Below are 13,823 nucleotides of genomic sequence, written 5' to 3'. Positions count from 1 at the left end.
AGTATACAGTTAAAGTTATTTTATTCGTCACTAAAATGTGCCTTCATTGTATTATTCCAAAAGTGTATGATTTCAAACGGGGGAAGACAAGCACAAGCACTGTAAGGTGACTGAAGGAGCTAACAAGGATCTTTCATCTTGGTATTCTTGTAACTCGTTGGAAGCGTCAGTGCTCTTATATTAACTTTGCTGTTGTTGTAGGATTGTCATGCCAAGTGTTTGTTTTTTTTAAATCTAATGTGCCAGTGATAATTGGGGGACTTCATACAAATCTTTAACAATTTTTACAATACCATTTTTTTTTTTTACTTATACTACAGTCACCTTTAAAAGCAATGGCTTTTGAACTATTTAAACTCTGCTGAGATTTACCACAGCAAAAGAAACAATTAGCTCGCGCCTATTCAAAAGCTTTAATATTTGAAATACTGTAAGTTCCTGCAAATGTCTACTTTCGGTATAAGATTCTATATCAGATAAAAGCAGACTTCACAGACAGCATGCCCATATTGAGCAGCATTCTGACGCTGCCACACTTAGCTGATGCCTGAATGCTGTTATGGCGAGCAGATCTTTCCCACATCCCTCCCTGCAGTTCCTGTTGAAGAGGTGTCAGCATTGCTGAAAGAATGAAGTGCCTCCACATTGTTAGCCTGAACTATTATGTGCTTAACATTTCCATGACAAAAGTGCCACTCGACTTCTCCCCGATTAATTCAGATGGAGGGCTCTTGTCCCTCTTTTAATAAAACATTGTTGAAATCATTGATTTGGAGTCTGTGGCGACTAGTGGGAACATAGTCTGTTTTACTAGGGCTGCTGTGGCTGGGGCAAGCGCACACAATACATGTCTGCTTTTAAAAGTGTATATTATTTGAATACATTTAGCTAAGCACACAAACAACACATGGAAAAGGTCTTTTGTTCTCCTTTAACTTTACGGTATATTTTATATATTTATATTAAAGACTAATACAGTCTTAATCTTATACAATAATAACTGTGAAAAAAAATACATTTTTCTTCCAGTTGCATTTATCTATTTACTGTAACAAAAATATTGCACGTGAGTTACTTGCAATACACAAAAATCGAAGTCAGTTTTAATTTAGAACTTGCAAATAAACCCCTACAGCCTTTCATTTTGGCCTATAACGTTCAGTGCAAAAGAAGTTTCCCATTCTCATTCTCAGATAAATGAGATGATGTAATACTGTGTATTATTTGAATTGTCATCGCTATGTATCCTATCTTTCTGGCAATATGAATGTCTGTTTCATTTACATGTTTTATTGTATAAGCAGAGTAACCGTGTTATATCTTTTGTAAACTATAAACAAAGGCTATGCTGTGTCTTTCACTGTTCAGTGAAGCTTGAATCTCTTTCTCTATTTACTGTATGGCCACTGTCAGTTCAATGAACTGCCCAGTTGTTCCCAGGCTTTGTCCTGCAAACCTTTTAACTTTTGTCACTTAAGTGATTTCAAAGACAAATAAACTGCCATGAAGAATATGGCCCATGGCAAATTGGATCGATCAACTGAGCTTATCACAAAATCGACTAACACCAAGAATCTCTATTTCACTTAATGGGTTTGGATATTTATAAGAATGTTAACAGATCAATAAAACTACATTATTAAGCGATTTGAGCTTAAGGATGAAATGATTTACAATTGCAATTAAATAAACTTCCGTTTAGTTGCGAAGATCTGTATCAATTATTGATATTGGAAGTGGAATGACTGAAAACTGAATTGGTTATTATTGTCATGTACAGCACTAAAAGATGAAGATGATGATGATGATGATGATTTTAAGCAGCATGTGATTATAAGACACTGAATCAATCGCAATCATTTTCTTGTAAATGATGCAATACGCATGGATTTTGAGGTAAGGATCATGGTCATACTGCTATATCTAAATAGATTTGTATGTAGGCCGCATATAGCTGATCAATGGACATTTACAATAACGTTGCATCAAGGCTCCTGACTATTCTTTCCACTAGTGCTTTTCTGTGTTGATTTATTCCAGACAGATGCTTTTGACAAGAGCCTGTAAAATCGAGTCTTGAGTTTATTGTAGCAGTTAATTATTAGTCCAGCTGCCAGCTTTGACTCCTTTCTAGTGCTAATGCCTTTTACTCCTTGCTGGGAACAAACTTCAGTGTCCTACTGGGACAAAGGATTAACTTTTAATGAAAATATGTTAAAATGATTTACAACACGTAAACAACTATTAGTAGCCTATCGAATGCATTTCAACCTAAAGAAACGAAGGATAGCTAGCGACACAGAACACAGTATTAAAAAGTGATATCTTTCTCCTTCACGTAAACACCCTGTTGCCTGTTTAGAAGTTACATTAAACTTTACAGAATGTATTGGTTACTTTTAACTGTATTATGGCTGGGGTCGGCAAGAAAATCGTATTTTGTTACATACAAAACCGTTTTTAATTTGTTGATGTTGTATTTGTTTCAGTGCTGTAAACCATTTAACTTTACACAATTCATCAAAAAATCTAACACTAACATAAACGAAAGTAGCCTACCGTAATCTTGTTGACGAGGCACTGTAACAATTTGAAGTCATATAAATGGTGCAAATTAGGGTTTAAACAGCATACCGCCGTAGTTACATAAACAGATGTATAGAAGTCGGTAAGTGGAACCGATTCCGTTTCAATACAGTTTTAAATGTTACAGAGGAACTTCACAATGAGCTTGTCTATTAAAACACCCTTTAATGGCACTGCGGTCCTTACAAGTCTCCAGACTTCAGTCAAAGTATATTTGTGGTGGCTGCACAGCTCTCCCTCTCTTCTGACCGCAACTTTTTTTGAACATTTTAAATAAACACAATGAATAAAAGATAAATAAACGTTTTGTAAGTGCCCAGCTTGGCGCGCTTCAGGCTTCAATCCCCCAAGGACTAAGCTCTCTCTTTTGTGCTAATGTTTAAAAGATTTTCGAACGCCGGAGTTTATTCCTACAGCAAACATTTCTATTTACAAGGTCAAGTGTAACAGCACTCGACACTGCTTAAGAGCGTAATTATTTATATAAAGCCTTTTGGGTGTGTGGACCAGTAGCCAGCAGCACGACTATAATTTGCTGTCCAACTAAACATTTCCCATCCATGCTGGCAGCTCTGGTTTGTGGTCGTGGCATTTTTAAAGCGAAAATTATACAAACTGTCAACAAAACGTGTAATCACATTTCTCATCATGTTCACCGTTTTCTTATCTATGTACCTTTCTTTTTTAATTACCCCACAAATAACCGCTGCCAATTGGTAATTATAACGTGCTTACTTGAAAATTGATACTTTTTGTTTAATTTTATCAGATTTCTTATCGCCTGTTCTTGTATAGATACTCGTTATAACTGCTGTTTAAAACAGTGACATACTTTAAAGACATAGGGACATTACTGTTTTGTGTTTTATGGTATACATCCCAATTCCATGCTTAAACACCAGTTCCTAATTCAATAATACTTTTTTTAAAGAACACAAGACGTGAATGCTTTTAAACAATATGTCTCTTTTTATGCCTTCTATAAAAATACAACGTTAAGGCAGCCATACAATGCATTTACACATTTCTAGACAGTGAATAATTCCTCTCAAAAAACACAGTTAAAAAGATAACCTCTGAAAAATCTATATAATACACTGTACAGTTGACTTTTAGAGCATACATACGTCAATGTAATAATAAATCACTTCCCTTTCAAATAAAATTGGATTCTGTACCTTTAGGTATGAACTGAATTACAAACTTAGTCTTGAAACTATGGAACTGGATCAGAACACTTTTATAAAATAAATTATTTCCAAATGCATCGATTATAACATTTTATGTACAACAAACGATTCGACTGGTAACTAACTCCAATCTTAAATAGACTTTAATGAAGATATACCAGAGGTGAAACCCTGATACCACTGAAGCAACATCTTTAAAAAATAGAGTTTATATAAAAGTTAAAAAAAAAACATAACTTGCATTGTTCATTCATTTTACCATAGTAGCCTTTAAAATCTATCTAGCTATCTATATATATATATATATATATATATATATATATATATATATATATATATATATATATATATATTATTTTGAGCCATATCGACTGTCAACAATGACAGCACACAATATAACTTCAGATGACAAATGATCAACTGAACGATGTCAAAAATACCGGCTAGTATGTGACTAACTTAGAAAATTGCAAATTTCTGGCAGTAAGGCAGTAGTATTGCAAATACAAAGCTTATTTGGTAGCATCACTTCATGCCAACACAGGCAACCAAAAAAAAAAAAAAAAAAAAAACACATTTAAAAATAAATACCAAAATGTAAAACTCTTAACTATACTGACCAAAACACAGTGACGTTTAACCATTTCAACACAGAACACGAGCGCGCGTGATCCGTGATAGACCTTTGGGCTAAAATCAATGTGTTATGATTGGACAATTAGATATTGCCATGCAAACTTTAATTCACACACCCTTTGGGGTCGCATATATTCAACAGCAACCAGGCGAGCGTCTTTGAGTGACAGATCAAAGTCTTTAGAAGAAGTTAAACTGACAGAAGCAAAACTTGGTGAATAATTAATTTAAGGATTAAAGAAAAGGAAATAGAAGCAAAATGGATGCCATCAAAGTCAAAACATTTAGGGGTCTCAAAAGACATCCACTGTTTTCTTTGCTGGCGTAGTCCACTATTATTGGATCCTCATAGTCTTCATAGTCGTCCTCATCGTCTGAGCCACCGCTGCCGGTGTTGAAATCGGACCCGAAGCAAAGCCTTGCCATGTTATCCTTTATGGCCTCGCAGATGGGCCTCTCCATTCCATCACACACACAATCATTCAAAAGGGCTGCTTTAGGCACATACCGCATGTCGTCTATTACAGCCCTGCACTCATCAGTGCACCGAATCCCGTTGAAAAGTTTGCCACAGTGTATTAAATAATTACGCATGGCAGTGCTGCACCGGGGGTCCCTGTCGCACTGGCGCCTTGCTTCGGTGCAGCCCAAAACTCCACTAGTCCTTGGCAAACAGGGCTCGATTGCTCGCTTGGTGGCTCTGCAACGCTCATCCTGAGCGCAGTCGCAGTCCTCTAGAGCGGGTCCATTCTTAGTGTGGTTCAGCTGAATGAGGGCAGAGATGCAGTGACTTGGGCACCGGTGGCGATCTCTGTTTATTATCGAGGAGCAGGCTTCAACATACTGCCCGTAAGCATAGTTGCATTCCCCTTCACCCTGACACTTCATGATGGCTTGCCAGCATATCATCCGACGGCCATGGGCAGGCGAAGTCAATGAAATTGAACCGAAAACCACGATTAAGCCCACGAAAAGCCAGACCACCCGGCTGAAGCACTGGCTCAAACAGGCATAATTTGCCATCGTGGTGCTTGCAGCTGAGATAATGCTAAACCTTTGTTGATTTTTTTCATAAGGCTCTCATATATCCATTAAATCTGAAGCAAGAATCCAGAGTCTGCGGGGAAGAATCGATTCTTCTCAACTGTAGAAACCCTTTCCCGTGCAGCAGTTTTCCACGATCTGACAACTTTCGCACTGGATCGCTTAATTTCCCCGCTCGGAGGCTTAGTCCAGCAAGTAGTGTGCAGTCCTTGTGCTGCACTTTCACAGAGGTTTTCAGGAGGTTGAAACAAAAACCCAGCTGCCCCCTTCTTGTTGCTTCCCTTACAACATAAGATACTAAAAGCTTCTCATCTCCGTTTATGGATTATTAGGAGACCTTAAATACAAACCTACGGTCACAGCATGCTCTAATTATCCTTCATTATGCATGCATGGAAAAGCAAACAAACAGAAAAAAATTAGCAACGCTTCTCTTCTCGTTGGTATTCTGGCTTCTCCCTCTTTCTCGCTCATTTTTTTCTTTCTTCGCTCAGCCCCTCTACGATGTTCGGCGTGCTCCCATTGGCTCAGCCTGTTGTTGTTTTAAATGTGTAGGTTCTCGGGGGGGGGGGATGGAGGAGGAGCGAAAATGCAGGAATTAAGAGACGCAGAGAGATTGACAGGGACCCCGGGCTATCCCACCCTCTGTAAAGAGAGACACGGGAGTGATTTATAGCTTTCATAACTGTACATGTATTTGTCTCTTACCCTAAATAACATTATTACAAAATCCACAATTTGGTTGGATTATTTTTGCTATTACAGTATACATTTTGTAGATAGTCTATGAAATGTCGCACTGTTTTTTGTAAATATTTTGCAGTAAACAATGGCTGTTCATTTCCTAACAATAATTAAGACATAGCTTCCTGTGACTAAAATGCTGAAGAATTATTCATACTTTTTTTCCTGAGGTTAACTACAAATCCAAGTGTAAACTAAATGTATTGTAACATCTTTCCACTAGGGGCGCACGTTGTCAATTTTCTAGGGAGCAATGTGTCACTTCAACTCCTTAAAATAACAGTAATGTAATACTTGTGTTTTATTCTAAATTGTAAATAAAATACAATACATATATAAAGTAATAATTTAATTAATAATGTAACCAGATACAACAGGGGAGTTGTATAGTATTTTTCCAGGTATCCTAAGCCTACGGTGGCCCTCAAGTGCAAAACACAAATACAAACGAAAAAACACAAATACAAATAAAAAAACGCAAATGCAAATTTTAAAAAAAAGCACAACTAAAATAAAAAAACACAAATACAAATTGAAAAAACGCAAATACAAATCTAAAAACAAATGCAAATTGAAAAACACAAATACAGATTAAAAAATACAACTCAAAAAACACAAATACAAACCAAAAAACACAAATTCAAATAAAAAGCACAAATACAAATCGAAAAACACAAATGCAAAAAAATGAAAACAAAACGCAAGAACAAAAGCAAAAGCAGGAAACACAAATACAAGAAAATAAAACACAAATACAAAAAGCCCACCCAACACAATGGAAGTGATTTCACAACGGAAATGCATCACGATGGAGGCCACTCCCCCAGATACTCCAGCACAGTCTCTACCTGTTTCTGGAGTCTTTAGTAACGTAGTTAGCCATGGTATATTTCTATCAGTGTTATAATTGATAATTTCACAGGCATCAAAGCCAAACTCTTTTCATTTACAAAAAAACAAGTCAAACAACATTTTTTGTCTAACTAAAATAGTAGTTTTTAACCGCTATTACTGCACACAAACTCAGTTATGGTAAACATGATTACCATTGCGATACCAATTATAACAGAAATACACCACGGCCAATCAACTTATAACACTAGTAGGACACTATTTTTTATTTGTGTTTGTTATCTTATCGCCATAGATGTATGCACCAAAGATTAATTATTATTATTATTATTATTATTATTATTATTATTATTATTATTATTATTATTATTATTTAACGCCTTCCACTTAGAAAGATAGTTTGATTTAAAAAAGAATAAAATGCACAGATGATTTCATGGTCTTCCACAATTCACGAACAGGTCAACAAAGACTTCCTTTGAGATAAGATCTAGCCCTAGGCAAAGTGCTTTTTTATTGATTAAAACATATCTACTTTGATACCAGAGAAATGCGATATGAGATCATGAACCACCTTATTGAATTTTGTCACATTAGTTCTTATGCTTGACTCTTTGGTCATGTATACTTTTGTATAGTTGTGGCTTCAGGCCCACAGATATGGTAAACCGATATGGTCCAAGTTTACACATGAATGCACTCCTCAGTTTTAAAGGGACTGCATATACAGTGGATGGAAGAGAATCAGGGTACAAAGGGCTTGTGTTCCAAACAGCTTTCTGGAATGTACCTTTAGGCCAGCCATTCAGCCTACGCAGAAAACAATACACTTAATGTCAGTCATGGATGGGCAAAGCTGCCATTATTGCTGGTTTCCTGACATCACAGTATTTTGGAATGATGGATGCTGGGAAACACTATCCTCCCGAAGGGAGTCAGGTGGTTCTCCTGGCACAAAGACAACAAAAAGAATGAACCACCTATGGGAAGGTTCATGTTTTTTTTGTTTTTTTTTTTTTTATTTGTGCCAAAAAGGGCACAACATAATACAGCTGTTGGACACTTTTCTTCAAGGTCCTTGAAATATTTATGATTTCAAAATCACGTTTTTTGTTAAGTACCGGTACTTCTTTTTGACAGAAGGAATGATATGGCATTCATTCAAAAATGTAATAATCCTACAAAAAAGGGTTACCATACAGACATACATACAGCACTCATTTAGAACTCCAGACTAGTTTTTTTTTTTTTTTTAATTATTAGAAACTTTGTACAAACCAAAAATGTAATAACTGCCCACAAATGTAATATCTCCCACAAATGTAATAATCTATCCCAAAAATGTTATACCCATCTACCAACTTTCAGTTATTATTTATTAAAAAGAAAAAAAATTGTGATAATTAACTAGAAGAGTATATACTTGAATCATTGGGCAGTCGTTACTGGGGGTATGGGAATGGCTTTTTTATCTTTATACCCAAAACTGACACTAATGAATATTATTAATTATAAGATAAACTGTTAAATACATAAATACATATGTGCTAAGTAATTTACTGGCATTATCATGGGTGCAACATTTGTGGGAGACGTTATATATATATGAACAGGTGGTTATTACATTTGTGGGAGATATTACATTTGTGGGCAGTTATTACATTTGTGGTTTGTTCAACTTCTTTCCTTGAAAATATTTCTGCTAGTGCTGTAGTGCTGTACTGACATATTTTCACAATGCTTAGCACATGAGTTATGTCCTTAACACGGCTAAAACAAACGTACCCAATGTTTACAGTTCCATAAGTTACAAAAAAAAAAGAAAAACAAACGGAAAAAAACTTTTACTCCTTTTTCAAACTGTCCTTTTTATTTCGAAGTTCAATCCGTTAAGAAATACTGCTATTAATGAAACAGTCATGTAACATTTAATAAACCAATCACTCTTGAGGTATATCCCTTGATTGATTTGTTTTTCTTGTATATGATCAGGTTCGCCAGTAAAGTATTAAAGGTCTCAGAAATAACAAGTCAAAAGCAACACTTAAGTGTTCATGCTCACTAAAGTGTACTCGCTCAATGGAGAAAAAAACAAACATTCACTTGGCACACAAGCAAGACTCGTGTTGTTTCTGAATATGGACATTCATTTTTAGTGTTTCAAAACTTTGCACTATTGAGTGTTTTAAAGTTAAGGATGACGTTTGCTTTAAAGGAAAGCTGCTCTACGTCTCTTTGTTTTCCTAACCACAACTCTTTGAGGTGGCCACTGTGTTGGAAAGACCACTTTCTTTTAGCCATAACAAAAACATGGTGGTTCATAGTGTGGTATATTTTGCTTTTTGCTATATACTGCAAACACTGCAGTACTAAATTCAACATGGAACTGACTTGTTCTGCATGAACACATAACAGAAAATGTAGGCATCTTTTTTTCCACATTTTTTAATTGCTTCACCACCAATACTGTACACATTTTAAAATCACGTTGTCCGCTGTGGTTATTTAGTCCATCCAGCACAATGCATATAACCAGAGATACTTACTCTGGCTGTTAAACATCTGTGTGAATCGTCTTTCAATAAACTGTCTAATTAAATCACAATGTATTCCCATTTGGGCTGTAAGGATAACATGGCAACATGCTCATGGTAGTGAATGTGTGGTGTTACGTTAACCAGGATCATTTGTTCATTCAATTACATGGAAGTGGGTATGGAATCAGATATATACCATTCTCTGAATGGCCTTGTGATGGGGTACTCCCTGCCCCTGTGCGTATTTTATGTTTTGTGTTATTTTGTATTTGTATGTGTTGTATTATTTAAATGTACAGTGTTGTGTTTATTTAAAAACACACTCTTTTATTGTTCTTATCGTCTGACAGCCTGGATGGGGTTAAAATGTCCCATCCAGATAGAATCATGAGAAAGCGTGGTCAACAGTGAGTGATTATTGACAAACTGGCTGTTGACCACACATCTGAGAAATCCCGTGCCGAATGTGGTCAGGGGATAAACTAGGTAATTGATAGCCAGTTAATCCTTCGGCCACAATATAAAAACAAGCAGCTTTGGCTGAACGAGAGACGTGAGTCAAGAGAGTCTATATTATTAGAAAGCAATTGCTACCCATGCTGGTTTATTATTATTATTATTATTATTATTATTTATTTCTTAGCAGACGCCCTTATCCAGGGCGACTTACTATCGTAAGCAAATACATTTCAAGTGTTACAATACAAGTAATACAATAAGAGCAAGAAATACAATAACTTTTGTTCAAGCAAAGTATAAGTGTGACAAACCACAATTCAATAATACAGCAGATAGTGATAGTTACATCAGGGTATGATTAAATAGTGATAGTTACATCAGGATATGATTAAATACAAAGTACTACAGGTTAAACACTTGGCAGATTACAGTATTCTGAAGTACAGGATTAAATGCAGTAAAATAGGGGGCAGATAAGAGCAAAATAAAGCACATTTACATGAAGGGTGATAGTGTCCCAGGATACAAACAGAGGAGTTCTACAGGTGCTCTTTGAAGAGGTGAGTCTTAAGGAGGCGCCGGAATGTGGTCAGGGACTGGGCAGTCCTGACATCTGTAGGAAGGTCATTCCACCACTGCGGAGCAAGATTCCACCACTGCGGAGCATCATACTTGTTTATGTTTTGTGTCTGTTTTGTATCTGTCTATTTTGTTTTGGCCACTGTGCCGTTTTGTTTTGGTAAAGTGTTTTGTTTCTGTTTAAACCTTTTATTTTGCAATAAATCTGCTCACCAGCACATTCATTCATACCCCAGTACTGTCTGTGTCTGTCTCCTCCCTGGTCTGACATCACCCACCAAGCCATCTCTGTTACAGGCCTAAATACCTTTCTACTGATTATTACATTATTTAAAAAATATGTAGCATCCAGGTTTTTTTTTTATATGATTAGGGTAAGAGTTAGTTGTGCACAGCATTTTTGTACTGTATAGAAGATAATTTAAATAATAACAAGACAGAACAAGCCATTTAAGTACTTTAATTTGCTGAACAATGAATGGTGTACATAGATCAAATTTGTACTTAGCAGGTGTGTGTATAGATGTTGTCAAGTTAGTTATTTCTATAATTATGTGTTATATAAAATTGAAACATTATGCCAGAAATGGATGGATGCCAACTTTATATATTTTGTAAATACCTCCAAATCTAACACTCGTGTTGAAACTGTAATTGAAATAACCCAAACTATTTACATTGGCGCCTCTCATGGTTTTGTTTGTCTTGTATACAAATTGAAGGCACGGATCCAAACTAATATACAACGCTGCTGTGCATCATTACTTTAATGGTCTAATTAAATGACTGTTTGTGTTGAAATAGCTACAATTATAGTATTGATAGAACATTGGCATTCTACTGCAGACTTGCAGTGCAGAAATTATTTCATATACCAGAAAATCTCATATCAATGTGAGAGTGCAAGTAAAAGGCAGGCACAGTATTCAGAATTTGTTCAGTCAGGATATTTAGCTGACACTACTAGGACCTGAGTGCTGTGAATACAGTTTCTTCAACTCAGGACAGATCTACTGCAGATACAGGAAGTGAACGTGCAGGACATTTATATTTAGGAAGCAAGATAATGGAAAAATGTTAAGCTAATTGCAATGGAAATTACAAGGCTTTGGCTATGGCTTCCTTCTCATTTTTTATTAAAATGCTTTATTTGAATGCCATTAATAGATGATGAGACTGGGGATGCATTGGAAGGTCAATAAATTCCCATGGATGCAGATCACGTTTGGAATACGAGCTCTCCAAGATTCCATTCCAAACTAGCCTTTAAAAAAAAACATTTTTCTTGTCATTAATGAACCATAATCTTTGTGTTTTAACCCACCACTATCAGTATAGGTTTCTGCATTTTAACATTGGACTGCAGTGGTAAGTACCACACTACAGTGGTGTACCTGGGACCTTTCAAGGAATTCTTGGTTTATTGCCACACCTCGCCCGTGAAATGTACTAAAAATGACTGTGCCAAAATCGTAGCCTTACTTATGAATTGTTAATATAATTACCTGTTTCCTTTGCACTAAATTTAAGGGCACAAAAAAATAAATATTTCAGTTTCTTCAGCCCTGATGTTAATCAATGAATCCCAAACAAAAATCCTGATCTTAAACTCCTGACATAGGTGTAATTTTGATCAACCAATATCATGCCGGGATAAGCCACAGGTCTATATAGAGCATTTTACAGAACTGGGAATTTACCCTGGATTGCATCATTAAACTCTCTGTGGCAATCCTGATATTACCCCTAAAAACAGGATGGCTGATGCGATTAAGTCTGATCCCCCAGTGCTGTAAAATGCTCTATTCAAATCCAGTGGTTACTTATCCCAGTGGGATATAGGTTGATCAAATAAACAAATGAGACAGTGTCGCAAAGTGGTTTATAGTGCACAGGTGTTAGAGGTGATGCAATGCGTAAACAAATGACAAACAACAAAGTTCACGGTCCAAACAATTCTTTATTTGTTTTTTTATACTCCGGGTCATTTGGCAACCATAAATAATAATCCCTGGCAATACACAGCAATGTGAACTGCACAGTGATATCACGGGGTTCAGTCCCGATATAGTAAACATGGTATAAACACACACAGAACACAAACACGATCACAAGTCCAGAGTAAGTGCTAACGTGCAAGTGGTGAAATACAATTTATTAGTGCACAGAAGTGCAGTGCTGTCCGGGTTAGTGCTGGCCTTTAGTGACAGCTACCGGCTAGTGTTAGCCGCCTAACAATGACAAACAATCACAGTTAGAACAACAAAACAAACAAAACACGAAACACTCATGGCTATTTTATCTCTATACTCCTTTTACAGGTCCGTCCGTAACCATAACAAAGTAACAGATTGCTCGACCACATCCCCTGATATACTCTCAGTCACGGTAGCGAGTGCAATAATGTATCCTCCAATCCATGACTGACACATTGCCTACCTCATTAAGGTGATGACTTCTGGTATTGTGGCTCCGCCCCTTTCCTGGATGGCCGACTTCCAACTGACCCTGGAATGAACTGTCAAACCATCCAGTCCGGGGCACACTGTTCCTGTTATACTGTGCCCTCACAGGTCAGGAGGGAGATTGTTGACTTGGATTCTTTAGCTCTCTGTCACAGACAGATATTTCAGTGAAAAGTTGTTTTTATTATAAAGACTTATTTGTCTAAATATCTACCGTTTTGTTTTAGTACAACTAAGTTGTTTTTCTATCCGCTGATATTCACAAACAGCAAATATTATAGATAACCCCACCCACAACAGAAAAACATATACATGCTTTTTTTCATAATACTCATTTACAGCATCATATAAACTTACAGAGATAATACATTTATCAAAATTGCCCAGCTTAGTCAACACATCCTGTCCCAGCAAGACTGAAAGTAAAGAATGGGCATAATGGCCTTGAGGTTTGGAGGATCAATAAAGATCTGCTAGTTTTCAGGTATCCCAGGCTGAAAGTATGTAGCATACTTCAGAGGCAGATGGTCACATTTGATTTCTGCATGGGAGGTCCAGCTACCATGGTATAGTCTATCCGCTAACATCTCGGTGTGTGGGTGTACTGCTCATTTGGAAGACACAGCCTTTCAAAATCAGTTAAATATAATGTTTAGTTCCCTTCTGGACTTGAACAATTCCACTTCAATGACCAGGCTAATTTTATTTGAAGTGAGCTCTTTATGTCAATA

At 36.4% G+C, this 13,823-nt stretch overlaps 1 protein-coding gene across 1 annotated transcript; it reads right to left on the bottom strand.

Moving 5' to 3' along the window:
* Positions 1–3,532: 3,532 nt before the first annotated feature.
* On the bottom strand, positions 3,533–5,945 carry LOC117403950 (growth arrest-specific protein 1-like). The gene has a single exon (XM_034006460.3). The coding sequence runs from the start codon at positions 5,433–5,435 to the stop codon at positions 4,647–4,649; it is 789 nt and encodes a 262-aa protein (XP_033862351.1). The 5' UTR covers positions 5,436–5,945; the 3' UTR covers positions 3,533–4,646.
* Positions 5,946–13,823: the final 7,878 nt, after the last annotated feature.

This window comes from Acipenser ruthenus, chromosome 2, assembly GCF_902713425.1.
Source record: "Acipenser ruthenus chromosome 2, fAciRut3.2 maternal haplotype, whole genome shotgun sequence".
NCBI lineage: Eukaryota > Metazoa > Chordata > Actinopteri > Acipenseriformes > Acipenseridae > Acipenser > Acipenser ruthenus.
The sequence above is the reverse complement of the archived record's forward strand: the minus strand, read 5'-3'. Positions and strand labels throughout refer to the sequence as shown.

Coding starts and splice junctions, on each gene's coding strand:
- LOC117403950 (XM_034006460.3), bottom strand. CDS start 5,435: ATGGCAAATTATGCCTGTTTGAGCCAGTGCTTCAGCCGGGTGGTCTGG.